The sequence below is a fragment of the Salvelinus namaycush genome, unplaced genomic scaffold (assembly GCF_016432855.1).
Source record: "Salvelinus namaycush isolate Seneca unplaced genomic scaffold, SaNama_1.0 Scaffold95, whole genome shotgun sequence".
Taxonomy (NCBI): Eukaryota; Metazoa; Chordata; class Actinopteri; order Salmoniformes; family Salmonidae; genus Salvelinus; species Salvelinus namaycush.
In genome coordinates, this window is record NW_024061697.1 from 159,558 (window position 1) to 180,319 (window position 20,762).

Here is a 20,762-nt window from a genome sequence, read left to right on the forward strand (position 1 = left end):
GCACTACTTTAGACCAGGGCCCTATTCCCTATATAGTGCACTACTTTAGACCAGAGCCCTATTCCCTATATAGTGCACTACTTTAGACCAGAGCCCTATTCCCTATATAGTGCACTACTTTAGACCAGGGCCCTATTCCCTATATAGTGCACTACATTAGACCAGGGCCCTATTCCCTATATAGTGCACTACTTTAGACCAGGGCCCTATTATCTATATAGTGCACTGCTTTAGACCAGAGCCCTATTCCCTATATAGTGCACTACTTTAGACCAGAGCCCTATTCCCTATATAGTGCACTACTTTAGACCAGGGCCTTATTCCCTATATAGTGCACTACTTTAGACCAGGGCCCTATTCCCTACATAGTGCACTACTTTAGACCAGGGCCCTATTCCCTATATAGTGCACTACTTTAGACCAGAGCCCTATTCCCTGTATAGTGCACTACTGTAGACCAGGGCCCTATTCCCTATATAGTGCACTACTGTAGACCAGGGCCCTATTCCCTATATAGTGCACTACTTTAGACCAGGGCCCTATTCCCTATATAGTGCACTACTTTAGACCAGAGCCCTATTCCCTATATAGTGCACTACTTTAGACCAGAGCCCTATTCCCTATATAGTGCACTACATTAGACCAGGGCCCTATTCCCTATATAGTGCACTACATTAGACCAGGGCCCTATTCCCTATATAGTGCACTACTTTAGACCAGGGCCCTATTATCTATATAGTGCACTGCTTTAGACCAGAGCCCTATTCCCTATATAGTGCACTACTTTAGACCAGAGCCCTATTCCCTATATAGTGCACTACTTTAGACCAGGGCCTTATTCCCTATATAGTGCACTACTTTAGACCAGGGCCCTATTCCCTATATAGTGCACTACTTTAGACCAGAGCCCTATTCCCTGTATAGTGCACTACTTTAGACCAGGGCCCTATTCCCTATATAGTGCACTACTTTAGACCAGAACCCTATTCCCTGTATAGTGCACTACTTTAGACCAGGACCCTATTCCCTATATAGTGCACTACTTTAGACCAGAGCCCTATTCCCTGTATAGTGCACTACTTTAGACCAGAGCCCTATTCCCTGTATAGTGCACTACTTTAGACCAGAGCCCTATTCCCTATATAGTGCACTACTTTAGACCAGAGCCCTATTCCCTGTATAGTGCACTACTTTAGACCAGGACCCTATTCCCTATATAGTGCACTACTTTAGACCAGGGCCCTATTCCCTATATAGTGCACTACTTTAGACCAGGGCCCTATTCCCTATATAGTGCACTACTTTAGACCAGAGCCCATAGATAATAGGGTACCATTTGAGACGCACGCACAGTGTTCTCCAGGCTAAGATGGCCCCGGAACAGATTGTGTTGATTTCATAATTGAAAGATCAATCGCAGTTCTTACGAAGAGTCCATTCCATCTGATTAGACCTGAACACGCTCAGTGTGCGTCCCGAACACGCTCAGTGTGCGTCCCGAACACGCTCAGTGTGCGTCCCGAACACGCTCAGTGTGCGTCCCGAACACGCTCAGTGTGCGTCCCGAACACGCTCAGTGTGCGTCCCGAACACGCTCAGTGTGCGTCCCGAACACGCTCAGTGTGCGTCCCGAACACGCTCAGTGTGCGTCCCGAACACGCTCAGTGTGCGTCCCGAACACGCTCAGTGTGCGTCCCGAACACGCTCAGTGTGCGTCCCGAACACGCTCAGTGTGCGTCCCGAACACGCTCAGTGTGCATCCTATTCACTATGAGCCTTGGTAGAAAGCAGTGCACTATATAGGGAATGGGGTGCAGTTTTGGAAGGCATTTCTTTTGAACACTGTTTCAGTAGAGCCACACACTGGACGACCCCCTGCTGGACGACCCCCCGCCGGACGACCCCCCGCCGGACGACCCCCCGCCGGACGACCCACCGCTGCACGACCCCCCCGCCGGACGACCCCCCCCGCCGGACGACCCCCCCCGCCGGACGACCCCCCGCTGGACGACCCACCGTCCAGACGACCCACCGCTGCCCCGCCGGACGACCCCCCGCCGGACGACCCCCCGCTGCCCCGCTGGACGACCCCCCGCCGGACGACCCACCGCTGCCCCGCTGGACGACCCCCCCGCCGGACGACCCCCCCCCGCCGGACGACCCCCCGCCGGACGACCCACCGCTGCCCCGCCGGACGACCCCCCCCGCCGGACGACCCCCCGCCGGACGACCCACCGCTGCCCCGCTGGACGACCCCCCCGCCGGACGACCCACCGCTGCCCCGCCGGACGACCCCCCCGCCGGACGACCCCCCGCCGGACGACCCCCCCCGCCGGACGACCCACTGCTGCCCCGCCGGACGACCCCCCCGCCGGACGACCCCCCGCCGGACGACCCACCGCTGCCCCGCTGGACGACCCCCCGCTGCCCCGCTGGACGACCCCCCCCGCCGGACGACCCACCGCTGCCCCGCCGGACGACCCCCCGCCGGACGACCCCCCGCCGGACGACCCCCCCCGCCGGACGACCCACCGCTGCCCCGCCGGACGACCCCCCGCCGGACGACCCCCCGCTGCCCCGCCGGACGACCCACCGCTGCCCCGCTGGACGACCCAACCGCCGGACGACCCCCCCGCCGGACGACCCCCCGCCGGACGACCCCCCGCCGGACGACCCCCCGCTCAGTGTGCGTCCCGAACACGCTCAGTGTGCGTCCCGAACACGCTCAGTGTGCGTCCCGAACACGCTCAGTGTGCATCCTGCTGGACGACCCCCCGCCGGACGACCCCCCCGCCGGACGACCCCCCGCCGGACGACCCCCCGCTGGACGACCCCCTGCTGCGTTCAAAATGGAACCCTTTCCCCCTATATAATGCACTACTTGTGACCAGGGCCTCTAAGGCTTGTAGTGCACTATATAGGCTGTCATTTGGGACGTGTTGCCTGATTCCACCCTCTCTCTCTCTCTCTCCCTTACCTTCCTATTGCTGGCAGCTATCACAGTCGGCAGCCAGCGACTCTCCCTGGTGTCCATCAACAGGAAGACGACGTCATGCTGCGAGATCAGCTTCTCCAGGTGTTCCACGTCCTGCCTGGCCTGGGACATGGTCGCCTCGGAGAAGTTGACCGGGTGGCCTGGCATCGGGATGCTCATCACGTGGCCCTCTGCATTCTATAGGGGGGGGGGACAGATCATCTCGTTTAACCAATAGGTAATAACACATATAGAGATCATGTGGGACATGGTCGCCTCGGAGAAGTTGACTGGCATAGGGATGCTTATGGTATGACCTTCCACACACACATCATATATATAGGTTACCATAGGATATAGCACCCATTTTGTTAAAATATGCAGTCAGGCATCATAAGCAATCACCAATTTGTAACGTAAATCATACAAATTGCTAAATAGATCAAATATGAGCAACGATCCAAATGTTTCTCCAGATGTGTATTAATGTGAAGCATCCGGTTCGGCCATTTCCACTCACGACCAAATATGGTGGTGAGAGGGAAGCCCAGTGGCAGTGGGAGAAGATGGAGCGAGATGGATTATGGCCGACATTCTGCTTATTTTCTCATCGATGGAATATTTGTTCTTAATGCAGTGTTTTTTTTTTGTTCCAAAAACTAGAATCTTACAAACTGAGTGAGACTAAGTTTTGTAGACATTTCCCTTTGCCAAAGTTTCAAACATTTTTTTTAGTTGTTTAGGAGTGCAAGGGTGACATGAGTTATCGCATTTCAGAGTAGGCGTTCCCGAACGGAAATATGCAAATACATGCTAGAACGCGCCAATAAGATCTCGCTAGCTCATGCTTTTGGCTCTTCCCACCTCCTTGCTTATTCCTGCCCACTAGGATTCATTCGTTCCCATTGAAAAACGACAGGTTCTGGTCTACCTCGGGTTAGTTATAAAAATTGTTTTTGACGTAACGCATCACACGAAAATGGTACACATTGGTGCACAATTTTTCAGGGACCTGTTATGGCTTGTTAGTGCTACTTTCAAAACTACTGGCTGAAATGATACAAAAGCTCTGGAGCATCACTTTAAACACAACCATGGAATAGAAAAATGTGAGAGATCACAATAGGCTACTACAGGCTCAGCTGTCCATGACCTCATCACACCTGCAGGAGCTGCATCATGTATGATGATCACACGTAAAACGCGCCGCTCGGCTCCCAGGTAAAACGCGCCGCTCGGCTCCCAGGTAAAACGCGCCGCTCGGCTCCCAGGTAAAACGCGGCGCTCGGCTCCCAGGTAAAACGCGGCGCTCGGCTCCCAGGTAAAACGCGGCGCTCGGCTCCCAGGTAAAACGCGGCGCTCGGCTCCCAGGTAAAACGCGGCGCTCGGCTCCCAGGTAAAACGCGGCGCTCGGCTCCCAGGTAAAACGCGGCGCTCGGCTCCCAGGTAAAACGCGCCGCTCGGCTCCCAGGTAAAACGCGGCGCTCGGCTCCCAGGTAAAACGCGGCGCTCGGCTCCCAGGTAAAACGCGGCGCTCGGCTCCCAGGTAAAAACGCGGCGCTCGGCTCCCAGGTAAAACGCGGCGCTCGGCTCCCAGGTAAAACGCGCCGCTCGGCTCGCAGGTAAAACGCGCCGCTCGGCTCCCAGGTAAAACGCGCCGCTCGGCTCCCAGGTAAAACGCGCCGCTCGGCTCCCAGGTAAAACGCGCCGCTCGGCTCCCAGGTAAAACGCGCCGCTCGGCTCCCAGGTAAAACGCGCCGCTCGGCTCCCAGGTAAAACGCGCCGCTCGGCTCCCAGGTAAAACGCGCCGCTCGGCTCCCAGGTAAAACGCGCCGCTCGGCTCCCAGGTAAAACGCGCCGCTCGGCTCCCAGGTAAAACGCGCCGCTCGGCTCCCAGGTAAAACGCGCCGCTCGGCTCACACGTAAACCTGATCAAAGTGTGATTAACAGGCCAGATTGCACCCCCACAAGTGTCACAGGACTCATCTGAAGGTAACCCATACAAACGAATGGAAGTACGGAGGTAGTTTTGTGCCAACGAGAATATGGGACTAAATATGTACAATAAAATTAATATTTCCTGAGCTTTCTTATGTCTCCTAGATATAGCACTAGGGCTGTCGTCAATAACAACAAAACAATCTTGGTCGACCAATAATACAAAATATACAAATGTACAAGTAACTTCTATTGCCAATATGTAAAAATAGCCTACATAAAGCCAACAAATAAAAACATTGCAGCAGAAATATCCTATAAATCACATTGGCTACGCATGGCCTGTCTGCAACGAACTGGAAACATTGTATAAAATATTAACTTGGTCCAGCCCGAACATGGCCAGCAAACATGCAACATTGTATAAAATATTAACTTGGTCCAGCCCGAACATGGCCAGCAAACATGCAACATTGTATAAAATATTTTGGGCCCTCGAGTTTCCCCGTCAGTGAGGTCTGGAGAGACAGAAACTGTTGTAGGCTATTTGGTGCAAAGGAGAACAGCATTACAATTGTTCCCCTTTAATGCTGAGTGGTTATTGAAAGGGAGAGGGCGGGAAAGATTTTTCAAATAGGCTTCATTGAGGAAGTATTGTCATTCTCAATGGATGTAAAAAACAGACTTTGTTTACTTTCTGTTTTGAGGCGAAGAAAAAATTACTTTGAGAAGCTCCACAGTGATGGTGAGTTAAGACAAATCAGAAATAGTATCAGATCCCCAAACGGGAACACTTACAGGACTACATTTACAGGACTACATTTGTGCGCAGGCCAGGTAGCCTAGACCTAATTCTAACCGTAATCAGGTGCGTGTCCTTACTTAACATTGACAGGAGCGCTCCAAACAAAAGCCAATGAATAAATGTACAACTCGTAAATGGTATGAAACTTTTTTTCCCCCTCACAGGATTAGCCTAGGTTCTGCACTCTGCAAACAACGTGTCCACTCCTACAATGACAACGTTAAGACTGTAATAATAATAATATATTGAATGTATTAACAGAAATTACCGTAACCAAACAAACAAAGATCAGAAATGTTGAGAATTAACGGTAAATGATGGTGATAGTGGTGTACCATCCCTGCGGCCTCCACAATGGATCAGTCCACCGAGACAGACCTCCACAATGGATTAGTCCACTGAGACAGGCCTCCACAATGGATTAGTCCACTGAGACAGACCTCTATAATGGATCAGTCCACTGAGACAGGCCTCCGCAATGGATCAGTCCACTGAGACAGGCCTCCGCAATGGATTAGTCCACTGAGACAGGCCTCTCCATTGGATTAGTCCACTGAGACAGGCCTCCGCAATGGATCAGACCACCGAGACAGGCCTCCACAATGGATTAGTCCACTGAGACAGGCCTCCGCAATGGATCAGTCCACTGAGACAGGCCTCCGCAATGGATCAGTCCACTGAGACAGGCCTCCAGAATGGATTAGTCCACTGAGACAGGCCTCCAGAATGGATTAGTCCACTGAGACAGGCCTCCAGAATGGATTAGTCCACTGAGACAGGCCTCCAGAATGGATTAGTCCACTGAGACAGGCCTCCAGAATGGATTAGTCCACTGAGACAGGCCTCCAGAATGGATTAGTCCACTGAGACAGGCCTCCAGAATGGATTAGTCCACTGAGACAGGCCTCCAGAATGGATTAGTCCACTGAGACAGGCCTCCAGAATGGATTAGTCCACTGAGACAGGCCTCCAGAATGGATTAGTCCACTGAGACAGGCCTCCACAATGGATTAGTCCACTGAGACAGGCCTCCACAATGGATTAGTCCACTGAGACAGGCCTCTCCAATGGATTAGTCCACTGAGACAGGCCTCTCCAATGGATCAGTCCACTGAGACAGGCTTCCACAATGGATCAGTCCACTGAGACAGGCCTCCAGAATGGATTAGTCCACTGAGACAGGCCTCCAGAATGGATTAGTCCACTGAGACAGGCCTCCAGAATGGATTAGTCCACTCAGACAGGCCTCCACAATGGATTAGTCCACTCAGACAGGCCTCCACAATGGATTAGTCCACTGAGACAGGCCTCCACAATGGATTAGTCCACTGAGACAGGCCTCTCCAATGGATTAGTCCACTGAGACAGGCCTCTCCAATGGATTAGTCCACTGAGACAGGCTTCCACAATGGATCAGTCCACTGAGACAGGCTTCCACAATGGATTAGTCCACTGAGACAGGCCTCTCCATTGGATTAGTCCACTGAGACAGGCCTCTACAATGGATTAGTCCACTTAGACAGACCTCCACAATGGATTAGTCCACTGAGACAGGCCTCCACAATGGATTAGTCCACTGAGACAGGCCTCCACAATGGATTAGTCCACTGAGACAGACCTCTATAATGGATCAGTCCACTGAGACAGGCCTCCGCAATGGATCAGTCCACTGAGACAGGCCTCCGCAATGGATTAGTCCACTGAGACAGGCCTCTCCATTGGATTAGTCCACTGAGACAGGCCTCCGCAATGGATCAGACCACCGAGACAGGCCTCCACAATGGATTAGTCCACTGAGACAGGCCTCCACAATGGATCAGTCCACTGAGACAGGCCTCCGCAATGGATCAGTCCACTGAGACAGGCCTCCAGAATGGATTAGTCCACTGAGACAGGCCTCCAGAATGGATTAGTCCACTGAGACAGGCCTCCAGAATGGATTAGTCCACTGAGACAGGCCTCCAGAATGGATTAGTCCACTGAGACAGGCCTCCAGAATGGATTAGTCCACTGAGACAGGCCTCCAGAATGGATTAGTCCACTGAGACAGGCCTCCACAATGGATTAGTCCACTGAGACAGGCCTCTCCAATGGATTAGTCCACTGAGACAGGCCTCTCCAATGGATCAGTCCACTGAGACAGGCTTCCACAATGGATCAGTCCACTGAGACAGGCCTCCAGAATGGATTAGTCCACTGAGACAGGCCTCCAGAATGGATTAGTCCACTGAGACAGGCCTCCAGAATGGATTAGTCCACTGAGACAGGCCTCCGCAATGGATTAGTCCACTGAGACAGGCCTCCAGAATGGATTAGTCCACTCAGACAGGCCTCCACAATGGATTAGTCCACTGAGACAGGCCTCTCCAATGGATTAGTCCACTGAGACAGGCTTCCACAATGGATCAGTCCACTGAGACAGGCTTCCACAATGGATTAGTCCACTGAGACAGGCCTCTCCATTGGATTAGTCCACTGAGACAGGCCTCTCCATTGGATTAGTCCACTGAGACAGACCTCCACAATGGATTAGTCCACTGAGACAGGCCTCCACCAGATGAGGAGTCAGAGGTTAAATGAGGAATCATTTTTAATATACAGTATATTTGCCACTGCTCGACAAAAAAAAAAAAATCTTGGTTGAACAACAGCCTGTCGACCAAACGGGGTCAGTCGTATACAGGACCGATACTTCAAAACCTTATTTATTTTGTTCCTGTCTTTTTATGCCATTTATGAATGTGTTATTCAATGCGTTACCATGGGCTACAGTAGTAAAGGCCAAATTCCATCTGTAGGATCCGTTAACACAAAGCAGATTCCATCTGTAGGATCCGTTAACACAAAGCAGATTCCATCTGTAGGATCCGTTAACACAAAGCAGATTCCATCTGTAGGATCCGTTAACACAAAGCAGATTCCATCTGTAGGATCCGTTAACACAAAGCAGATTCCATCTGTAGGATCCATTAACACAAAGCAGATTCCATCTGTAGGATCCGTTAACACAAAGCAGATTCCATCTGTAGGATCCATTAACACAAAGCAGATTCCATCTGTAGGATCCATTAACACAAAGCAGATTCCATCTGTAGGATCCATTAACACAAAGCAGATTCCATCTGTAGGATCCATTAACAAAGCAGATTCCATCTGAGTGGGTGTTGTAATGTCCTAATCACCAGTCACATCCTCATCTGATGTGTGTGTGTTCTCTGCCCATGGTCAGCGGTGATGAGGAGGGCTGGGAGAGACTGGGGGACTGGTGGCCTGTTTGTGTTCTGGTCATGATGGAATCATCTCTCTCTGTCTGTGTGTGTGTGTGTGTGTGTGTGTGTGTGTGTGTGTGTGTGTGTGTGTGTGTGTGTGTGTGTGTGTGTGTGTGTGTGTGTGTGTGTGTGTGTGTGTGTATAATTGTTGACGTTGGGACCACCGTCTGCCTGCGTTTCTGGTCTGGAGAGAAAAAATTGCACACAGCGCATATAAATCTGGGACATCACCCATCCTAAACTGGCCTTAGTGGGAGTGACAGTAGAATTATAATGGGAGTGACCTACTGAGTAAAGGATGTGTCATCATTTAATTTTAGCCAATCGGATCCCTTGGCAGCATCTCTCCATGAATCTCAGCATGTTACCTAGCAACAACACTTCATGTCTTAACTCCCTCTATGGACAAACTGCTCCCCCCTGCTACTAGCCCTATGGACATTATTTATCCTGCTGCCCCCTCCCCCCCTCCTACTAGCCCTGTGGACATTATTTATCCTGCTGCCCCCCCCCCCCCCCCCCCCCCCACCACCTGCTACTACCCCTATGGACATTCTTTCTCCGTCGTCCCCACAGTGACCGTACTTACATACCCCAACCTGAAGCCATGGATTACAGGCAACATCTGCACTGAGCTAAAGGATAGAGCTGCTGCTTTCAAGGAGCGGGACTCTAACCCGGAATCTTATAAGAAATCCCGCTACGCCGACGAACCATCAAACAGGCAAAGCTTCAATACAGGACTAAGATCGAGTCTTACTACACCGGCTCTGACGCTCGAAGGATGTGGCAGGGCTTGCAAACTATTAAAGACTGCAAAGGGAAGCACAGCTGAGAGCTGACCAGTGACACAAGGCTACCAGACGAGCTAAACTACTCTATGCACGCTTCAAGGCAAGTAACACTGAAACATGCATGAGAGCACCAGCTGTTCCAGGAAGACTGTGTGATCACACTCTCCGCAGCTGATGTGAGTAAGACCTTTAAACAGGTCAACATTCACAAGGCCACAGTGCCTGACGGATGACCAGGACGTGTACCGCGAGCATGCGCTGACCAACTGGCATGTGTCTTCACTGACATTAACACTAAGGTACCCTGACTAAATGACTACCGACCCGTAGCACTCACGTCTGTAGCCATGAAGTTCTTTGAAAGGCTGGTCATGGCTCACATCAACACCATCATCCAAGAAACCCTAGACCCACCCCAATTTGCATACCGCCACAACAGATCCACAGATGATGCAATCTCTAATGCACTCCACACTGCCCGTTCCCACCTGGACAAAAGGAACACCTATGTGAGAATGCTATTCATTGACTACAGCTTAGTGTTCAACACCATAGTGCCCTCAAAGCTCATCAATAAGCTAAGGACCCTGGGACTAAACACTTCCTTCTGCAACTGGATCCTGGACTTCCTGACGGGCCACCCCCAGGTGGTAAGTGTAGGCAACAACACATGCTCCACGCTGATCCTCAACACAGGGGCCCCTCAGGGGTGCGTGCTCAGTCCACTCCTGTACTCCCTGTTCACTCACGACTGCACGGCCAGGCACGACTCCAACACCAATAAATTTGCAGATGACACAACAGTGGTAGGCCTGATCACCGACAACGTCGAGAAGAGGTCAGAGACCTGGCCGTGTGGTGTCAGGACAACAACCTCTCCCTCAACGTGATCAAGACAATGGGGCTGCAGTGGAGCAGGTTGAGAGCTTCAAGTTCCTTGGTGTCCACATCACCAACAAACTAACATGGTCCAAGCACACCAAGACAGTTGTGAAGAGGGAGGGCACAACAAAACCTATTCCCCCTCAGGAGACTGAAAAGATTTGGCATGGGTCCTCAGATCCTCAATAGGTTCTACAGCTGCACCATCGAGAGCATCCTGACTGGTTGCATCACTGCCTGGTATGGCAACTGCTCGGGCCTCCGACTGCAAGGCACTACAGAGGGTAGTGCGAATGGCTCAGTACATCACTGGTGCCAAGCTCCCTGCCATCCAGGACCTCTATACCAGGCGGTGTCAGAGGAAGGCCCTAAAAATTGTCAAAGACTCCAGCCACCCTAGTCATAGACTGTTCTCTCTGCTACCGCGCGGTACCGTAGCGCCAAGTCTAGGTCCAAGAGGCTTCTAAACAGCTTCTACCCCCAAGCCATAAGACCATAAGACCATAAGACTGAACATCTAGTCAAATGGCTACCCAGACTACTCGCATTGCCCCCCCCCCCCCTTTTTTACAACGCTGCTACTCTCTCTTGTCATCTATGCATAGTCACTTTAATAACTCTACCTACATGTACATACTACCTCAACTAACCGGTGCCCCCGCACATTGACTCTGTACCGGCACCCCCCTGTATATATTGTTATTTTTTACTGCTGCTCTTTAATTACTTGTTACTTTTATCTCTTATTCTTATCCGTATTTTTTTTTTATAACTGCACTGTCAGTTAGGAGCTCGTAAATAAGCATTTCACTGAAAGGTCTACTACACCTGTTGTAATCAGCATTTCACTGTGAGGTCTACTACACCTGTTGTATTCAGCATTTCACTGTGAGGTCTACTACACCTGTTGTATTCAGCATTTCACTGTGATGTCTACTACACCTGTTGTATTCAGTATTTCACTGTAAGGTCTACTACACCTGTTGTATTCAGCATTTCACTGTAAGGTCTACCTACACCTGTTGTATTCAGCATTTCACTGTAAGGTCTACTACACCTGTTGTATTCAGCATTTCACTGTAAGGTCTACTACACCTGTTGTATTCAGCATTTCACTGTGAGGTCTACTACACCTGTTGTATTCAACATGTCACTGTGAGGTCTACTACACCTGTTGTATTCAGCATTTCACTGTAAGGTCTACTACACCTGTTGTATTCAGCATTTCACTGTAAGGTCTACTACACCTGTTGTATTCAGCATTTCACTGTAAGGTCTACTACACCTGTTGTATTCAGCATTTCACTGTGAGGTCTACTACACCTGTTGTATTCAGCGCATGTGACTAATAACATTTGATTTGACTTTGCCATTGAAGAAGAGTGGGACCAACATTCTACAGTCCACAATCAACAGCCTGATCAGCTCTATCTGAAGGAGATGTGTTGCGCTGCATGAGGCAAATGGTGGTCACACCAGATACTGACTGGTTTTCTGATCCACAGTCCTACCTTTTTTTTTTTTTTTTTTTTTAAGGTTTATTTTAGTTAAATCAGATCATTTAAAAAGGTGTCTATTCCCAGTCATGTGAAATCCATAGATTAGATACATTTTAATGATCGGATTTCCTTATGTGAACTGTAACTCAGTAAATATTTGAAATTGTTGCATGTCGCTCTCATATTTTTGTTCAGTATATATTTCAAAATGTGTAGTGTTCCGTCATCCCATTGAACCAGTTCACACAAGGAGACGTCATGGGCCAATGGCCACTGCCGTTTGAGTTTGGCAGACTGTAAATAAAAACTCAAAAAATAGCAATTCCCTTCTCCTTCCATGACTTTAACAGAATATTACATTTTTACATTGATCAGTCTGAATATTAAAATACCAAACAAAAAAGTATGTAGATCCTGTTTCTATCGGCAACTTAAGGGGTCAAGACGGCAGGTTGCGCTAGTGGTTAGAGCGTTGGGCCAGTAACCGAAAGGTTGCTAGATCGAATCCCTGAGCTGACAAGGTAAAAATCTGCTGTTCTGCCCCTGAACAAGGCAGTTAACCCACTGTTCCCAGGTAGGTCGTCATTGTAAATAAGAATATGTTCTTAACTGACTTGCCTAGTTAAATAAAAACATTTAAAAACACACGTGCCGAAGGAGCGATGGTACCCAGGGGCTAATGAGTCTCTCTCCTCACTGGATAAATGAGGGAATGAGGGAATGAGCAATAGAAAACAGATAATTGAATTTGAATGATCCGAATGAGGAGGGCGATTGAATTTAGTGTAATGATGATGAAGAATTGTGGGCGGTCTAATTACTTTATGATGAACGGCTGAAAATTGTACATAAAAATCTCCCCCTCGGACTGTACTCTGTAAAAGGGAGGTACTCACCGCTGGCCTGTTGCCTCGGACTGTACTCTGTAAAAGGGAGGTACTCACCGCTGGCCTGTTGCCTCGGACTGTACTCTGTAAAAGGGAGGTACTCACCGCTGGCCTGTTGCCTCGGACTGTACTCTGTAAAAGGGAGGTACTCACCGCTGGCCTGTTGCCTCGGACTGTACTCTGTAAAAGGGAGGTACTCACCGCTGGCCTGTTGCCTCGGACTGCACTCTGTAAAAGGGAGGTACTCACCGCTGGCCTGTTGTTCTACAACGTGCCTCAACATGGCTGCTATCAACGCGCACGTGTTGTACAAGACAGTCAAGCAGGAGACATTTCATCATGAATTTGGCATGTGAGCTTCGGGAGAACCACATGAACGCCAAGAAATACGCTACAGCCGCAGAGGAGGCAGCCGAGGAGGCAGCCGAGGAGGCAGCAGTGCGTCCTGCTCTCCCTCTTCCCCACTCGGGAAAAACGAGACAACGTCAAGCGGGCAGGTGCACAGGAAACAGGAAACAGGGCCCAAGAAAAGTGTGCAGTGCAACTGATTTGTTTGCGGGGCTTGCTCACACAAAGCCCTGAAGCTGTGTGCTGACTGTGGTGTAAACGCCTCACCATGACAGGGTTAGGGTAAGTGGTGTTATTGAGACAGAGGGTTAGAGTTTTGTTTGGACGCCAGGGTCAGGGGTTAGAGGTCAGAGGTCAGGAACTCACCACTCCAGGGAAGATCTTGCCCAGTCTGTCGACGGCAGCGAGGGCCTTGGCCTTGCCTCCTCCCAGACAGTCTTCAAACTCATACAGCGGCTGTCTCACTGGGTTGGAGTAAGAGATCTTAGCGTTGTCCACAAACGTGATGTGTCTCACTCCCCAGCCCTGCACAACAACAACACGTCAACAACAACACAACAACAACATCTCACTCCCCAGCCCTGCAGAGCACAACAACAAGATAACATCTCACTCCCCAGCCCTGCAGAACACAACAACAACAACAAAACAACAACATCTCACTCCCCAGCCCTGCACAACAACAACACGTCAACATCTCACTCCCCAGCCCTGCAGAACACAACAACAAGATAACATCTCACTCCCCAGCCCTGCAGAACACAACAACAAGATAACATCTCACTCCCCAGCCCTGCAGAACACGTCAACAAGATAACATCTCACTCCCCAGCCCTGCAGAACACAACAACAAGATAACATCTCACTCCCCAGCCCTGCAGAGCACAACAACAAGATAACATCTCACTCCCCAGCCCTGCAGAGCACAACAACAAGATAACATCTCACTCCCCAGCCCTGCAGAGCACAACAACAAGATAACATCTCACTCCCCAGCCCTGCAGAACACAACAACACGATAACATCTCACTCCCCAGCCCTGCAGAACACAACAAGATAACATCTCACTCCCCAGCCCTGCAGAACACAACAACAAGATAACATCACACTCCCCAGCCCTGCAGAACACAACAACAAGATAACATCTCACTCCCCAGCCCTGCAGAACACAACAACAAGATAACATCTCACTCCCCAGCCCTGCAGAACACAACAACAAGATAACATCTCACTCCCCAGCCCTGCAGAACACAACACGTCAACAAGATAACATCTCACTCCCCAGCCCTGCAGAACACAACACGTCAACAAGATAACATCTCACTCCCCAGCCCTGCAGAACACAACAACAAGATAACATCTCACTCCCCAGCCCTGCAGAACACAACAACAAGATAACATCTCACTCCCCAGCCCTGCAGAACACAACAAGATAACATCTCACTCCCCAGCCCTGCAGAACACAACACGTCAACAAGATAACATCTCACTCCCCAGCCCTGCAGAACACAACAACAAGATAACATCTCACTCCCCAGCCCTGCAGAACACAACAACAAGATAACATCTCACTCCCCAGCCCTGCACAACAACAACACGTCAACATCTCACTCCCCAGCCCTGCAGAACACAACAACAAGATAACATCTCACTCCCCAGCCCTGCAGAACACAACAACAAGATAACATCTCACTCCCCAGCCCTGCAGAACACAACAACAAGATAACATCTCACTCCCCAGCCCTGCACAACAACAACAAGATAACATCTCACTCCCCAGCCCTGCAGAACACAACAACAAGATAACATCTCACTCCCCAGCCCTGCAGAACACAACAACAAGATAACATCTCACTCCCCAGCCCTGCAGAACACAACAACAAGATAACATCTCACTCCCCAGCCCTGCAGAACACAACAACAAGTCAACATCTCACTCCCCAGCCCTGCAGAACACAACAACAAGTCAACATCTCACTCCCCAGCCCTGCAGAACACAACAACAAGATAACATCACACTCCCCAGCCCTGCAGAACACAACAACAAGTCAACATCTCACTCCCCAGCCCTGCAGAACACAACAACAAGATAACATCACACTCCCCAGCCCTGCAGAACACAACAACAAGTCAACATCTCACTCCCCAGCCCTGCAGAACACAACAACAAGTCAACATCTCACTCCCCAGCCCTGCAGAACACAACAACAAGTCAACATCTCACTCCCCAGCCCTGCAGAACACAACAACAAGTCAACATCTCACTCCCCAGCCCTGCAGAACACAACAACAAGTCAACATCTCACTCCCCAGCCCTGCAGAACACAACAACACGTCAACAAGATAACATCTCACTCCCCAGCCCTGCAGAACACAACAACACGTCAACAAGATAACATCTCACTCCCCAGCCCTGCAGAACACAACAACAAGTCAACATCTCACTCCCCAGCCCTGCAGAACACAACAACACGTCAACAAGATAACATCTCACTCCCCAGCCCTGCAGAACACAACAACACGTCAACAAGATAACATCTCACTCCCCAGCCCTGCAGAGCACAACAAGATAACATCTCACTCCCCAGCCCTGCAGGACACAACAACAAGATAACATCTCACTCCCCAGCCCTGCAGAACACAACAACAAGATAACATCTCACTCCCCAGCCCTGCAGAACATAACAACAAGATAACATCTCACTCCCCAGCCCTGCAGAACACAACAACACGTCAACAAGATAACATCTCACTCCCCAGCCCTGCAGAACACAACAACAAGATAACATCTCACTCCCCAGCCCTGCAGAACACAACAACAAGATAACATCTCACTCCCCAGCCCTGCAGAACACAACAACAAGATAACATCTCACTCCCCAGCCCTGCAGAACACAACAACAAGATAACATCTCACTCCCCAGCCCTGCAGGACACAACAACAAGATAACATCTCACTCCCCAGCCCTGCAGAACACAACAACAAGTCAACATCTCACTCCCCAGCACTGCAGAACACAACAACAAGATAACATCTCACTCCCCAGCCCTGCAGAACACAACAAGATAACATCTCACTCCCCAGCCCTGCAGAACACAACAACAAGATAACATCTCACTCCCCAGCCCTGCAGAACACAACAACAAGATAACATCTCACTCCCCAGCCCTGCAGAACACAACAACAAGATAACATCTCACTCCCCAGCCCTGCAGAACACAACAACAAGATAACATCTCACTCCCCAGCCCTGCAGAACACAACAACAAGATAACATCTCACTCCCCAGCCCTGCAGAACACAACAACAAGATAACATCTCACTCCCCAGCCCTGCAGAACACAACAACACGTCAACAAGATAACATCTCACTCCCCAGCCCTGCAGAGCACAACAAGATAACATCTCACTCCCCAGCCCTGCAGAGCACAACAACAAGATAACATCTCACTCCCCAGCCCTGCAGAACATAACAACAAGATAACATCTCACTCCCCAGCCCTGCAGAACACAACAACAAGATAACATCTCACTCCCCAGCCCTGCAGAACACAACAACAAGATAACATCTCACTCCCCAGCCCTGCAGAACACACAACAAGATAACATCTCACTCCCCAGCCCTGCAGAACACAACAACAAGATAACATCTCACTCCCCAGCCCTGCAGAACACAACAACACGTCAACAAGATAACATCTCACTCCCCAGCCCTGCAGAACACAACAACAAGATAACATCTCACTCCCCAGCCCTGCAGAACACAACAACAACAACATCTCACTCCCCAGCCCTGCAGAACACAACAACAAGATAACATCTCACTCCCCAGCCCTGCAGAACACAACAACAAGATAACATCTCACTCCCCAGCCCTGCAGAACACAACAACAAGATAATATCTCACTCCCCAGCCCTGCAGAACACAACAACAAGATAACATCTCACTCCCCAGCCCTGCAGAACACACAACAAGATAACATCTCACTCCCCAGCCCTGCAGAACACAACAACAACAACATCTCACTCCCCAGCCCTGCAGAACACAACAACAAGATAACATCTCACTCCCCAGCCCTGCAGAACACAACAACAAGATAACATCTCACTCCCCAGCCCTGCAGAACACAACAACAACATCTCACTCCCCAGCCCTGCAGAACACAACAACAACATCTCACTCCCCAGCCCTGCAGAACACAACAACAAGATAACATCTCACTCCCCAGCCCTGCAGAACACAACAACAACAACAACATCTCACTCCCCAGCCCTGCAGAACACAACAACAAGATAACATCTCACTCCCCAGCCCTGCAGAACACAACAACAAGATAACATCTCACTCCCCAGCCCTGCAGGACACAACAACAAGATAACATCTCACTCCCCAGCCCTGCACAACACGTCAACAAGATAACATCTCACTCCCCAGCCCTGCAGAACACAACAACAAGATAACATCTCACTCCCCAGCCCTGCAGAACACAACAACAACAACATCTCACTCCCCAGCCCTGCAGAACACAACAACAAGATAACATCTCACTCCCCAGCCCTGCAGAACACAACAACAAGATAACATCTCACTCCCCAGCCCTGCAGAACACAACAACAAGACAACATCTCACTCCCCAGCCCTGCAGAACACAACAACAAGATAACATCTCACTCCCCAGCCCTGCAGAACACAACAACAAGATAACATCTCACTCCCCAGCCCTGCAGAGCACAACAACAAGATAACATCTCACTCCCCAGCCCTGCAGAACACAACAACAAGATAACATCTCACTCCCCAGCCCTGCAGAACACAACAACACAACAACAAGACAACATCTCACTCCCCAGCCCTGCAGAACACAACAACAAGATAACATCTCACTCCCCAGCCCTGCAGGACACAACAACAAGATAACATCTCACTCCCCAGCCCTGCAGAACACAACAACAAGATAACATCTCACTCCCCAGCCCTGCAGAACACAACAACAAGACAACATTACACTCCCCAGCCCTGCAGAACACAACAACAAGATAACATCACACTCCCCAGCCCTGCAGAACACAACAACAAGATAACATCTCACTCCCCAGCCCTGCAGGACACAACAACAAGATAACATCTCACTCCCCAGCCCTGCAGAACACAACAACAAGATAACATCTCACTCCCCAGCCCTGCAGAACACAACAACAAGATAACATCTCACTCCCCAGCCCTGCAGAACACAACAACAAGATAACATCTCACTCCCCAGCCCTGCAGAACACAACAACAAGATAACATCTCACTCCCCAGCCCTGCAGAACACAACAACACGATAACATCTCACTCCCCAGCCCTGCAGAACACAACAACAAGATAACATCTCACTCCCCAGCCCTGCAGAACACAACAACAAGATAACATCTCACTCCCCAGCCCTGCAGAACACAACAACAAGATAACATCTCACTCCCCAGCCCTGCAGAACACAACAACAAGATAACATCTCACTCCCCAGCCCTGCAGAACACAACAACAAGATAACATCTCACTCCCCAGCCCTGCAGAACACAACAACACAACAACAAGATAACATCTCACTCCCCAGCCCTGCAGAACACAACACGTCAACAAGATAACATCTCACTCCCCAGCCCTGCAGAACACAACAAGACAACATCTCACTCCCCAGCCCTGCAGAACACAACAACAAGATAACATCTCACTCCCCAGCCCTGCAGAACACAACACGTCAACAAGATAACATCTCACTCCCCAGCCCTGCAGAACACAACACGTCAACAAGATAACATCTCACTCCCCAGCCCTGCAGAACACAACAACAACAACATCTCACTCCCCAGCCCTGCAGAACACAACACGTCAACAAGATAACATCTCACTCCCCAGCCCTGCAGAACACAACACGTCAACAAGATAACATCTCACTCCCCAGCCCTGCAGAACACAACAACAACAACATCTCACTCCCCAGCCCTGCAGAACACAACAACAAGATAACATCTCACTCCCCAGCCCTGCAGAACACAACAACAAGATAACATCTCACTCCCCAGCCCTGCAGAACACAACAACAAGATAACATCTCACTCCCCAGCCCTGCAGAACACAACAACAAGATAACATCTCACTCCCCAGCCCTGCAGAACACAACAACAAGATAACATCTCACTCCCCAGCCCTGCAGAACACAACAACAAGATAACATCTCACTCCCCAGCCCTGCAGAACACAACAACAAGATAACATCTCACTCCCCAGCCCTGCAGAACACAACAACAAGATAACATCACACTCCCCAGCCCTGCAGAACACAACAACAAGATAACATCTCACTCCCCAGCCCTGCAGAACACAACAACAAGTCAACATCTCACTCCCCAGCCCTGCAGAACACAACAACAAGATAACATCTCACTCCCCAGCCCTGCAGAACACAACAACAAGATAACATCTCACTCCCCAGCCCTGCAGAACACAACAACACAACAACAAGACAACATCTCACTCCCCAGCCCTGCAGAACACAACAACAAGATAACATCTCACTCCCCAGCCCTGCAGAGCACAACAACAAGATAACATCTCACTCCCCAGCCCTGCAGAACACAACAACAAGATAACATCTCACTCCCCAGCCCTGCAGAACACAACAACAAGATAACATCTCACTCCCCAGCCCTGCAGAACACAACAACAAGATAACATCTCACTCCCCAGCCCTGCAGAACACAACAACACGTCAACAAGATAACATCTCACTCCCCAGCCCTGCAGAACACAACAACAAGATAACATCTCACTCCCCAGCCCTGCAGGACACAACAACAAGATAACATCTCACTCCCCAGCCCTGCAGAACACAACAACAAGATAACATCTCACTCCCCAGCCCTGCAGAACACAACAACAAGATAACATCTCACTCCCCAGCCCTGCAGAACACAACAACAAGATAACATCTCACTCCCCAGCCCTGCAGAACACAACAACAAGATAACATCTCACTCCCCAGCCCTGCAGAACACAACAACAAGATAACATCTCACTCCCCAGCCCTGCAGAACACAACAACAAGTCAACATCTCACTCCCCAGCCCTGCAGAACACAACAACAAGATAACATCTCACTCCCCAGCCCTGCAGAACACAACAACAAGATAACATCTCACTCCCCAGCCCTGCAGAACACAACAACAAGATAACATCTCACTCCCCAGCCCTGCAGAACACAACAAGATAACATCTCACTCCCCAGCCCTGCAGAACACAACAACAACAACAACATCTCACTCCCCAGCCCTGCAGAACACAACAACAAGATAACATCTCACTCCCCAGCCCTGCAGAACACA

The 20,762-nt window shown here is 50.2% G+C and overlaps 1 protein-coding gene across 1 annotated transcript in view; it reads right to left on the reverse strand.

Moving 5' to 3' along the window:
- The window catches only part of atg7 (ATG7 autophagy related 7 homolog (S. cerevisiae)), a 61,837-nt gene that overhangs the window by 22,388 nt on the left and 18,687 nt on the right, over positions 1 to 20,762 (reverse strand). Inside the window, exons 12-13 of the mRNA XM_038988098.1 lie at positions 13,763 to 13,921; positions 2,978 to 3,172 (exon numbers count right to left, since the gene is read on the reverse strand). Of these exons, the coding sequence (XP_038844026.1) occupies positions 2,978 to 3,172; positions 13,763 to 13,921 (354 nt within the window). The remainder of the gene's footprint in view (positions 1 to 2,977; positions 3,173 to 13,762; positions 13,922 to 20,762) is intronic.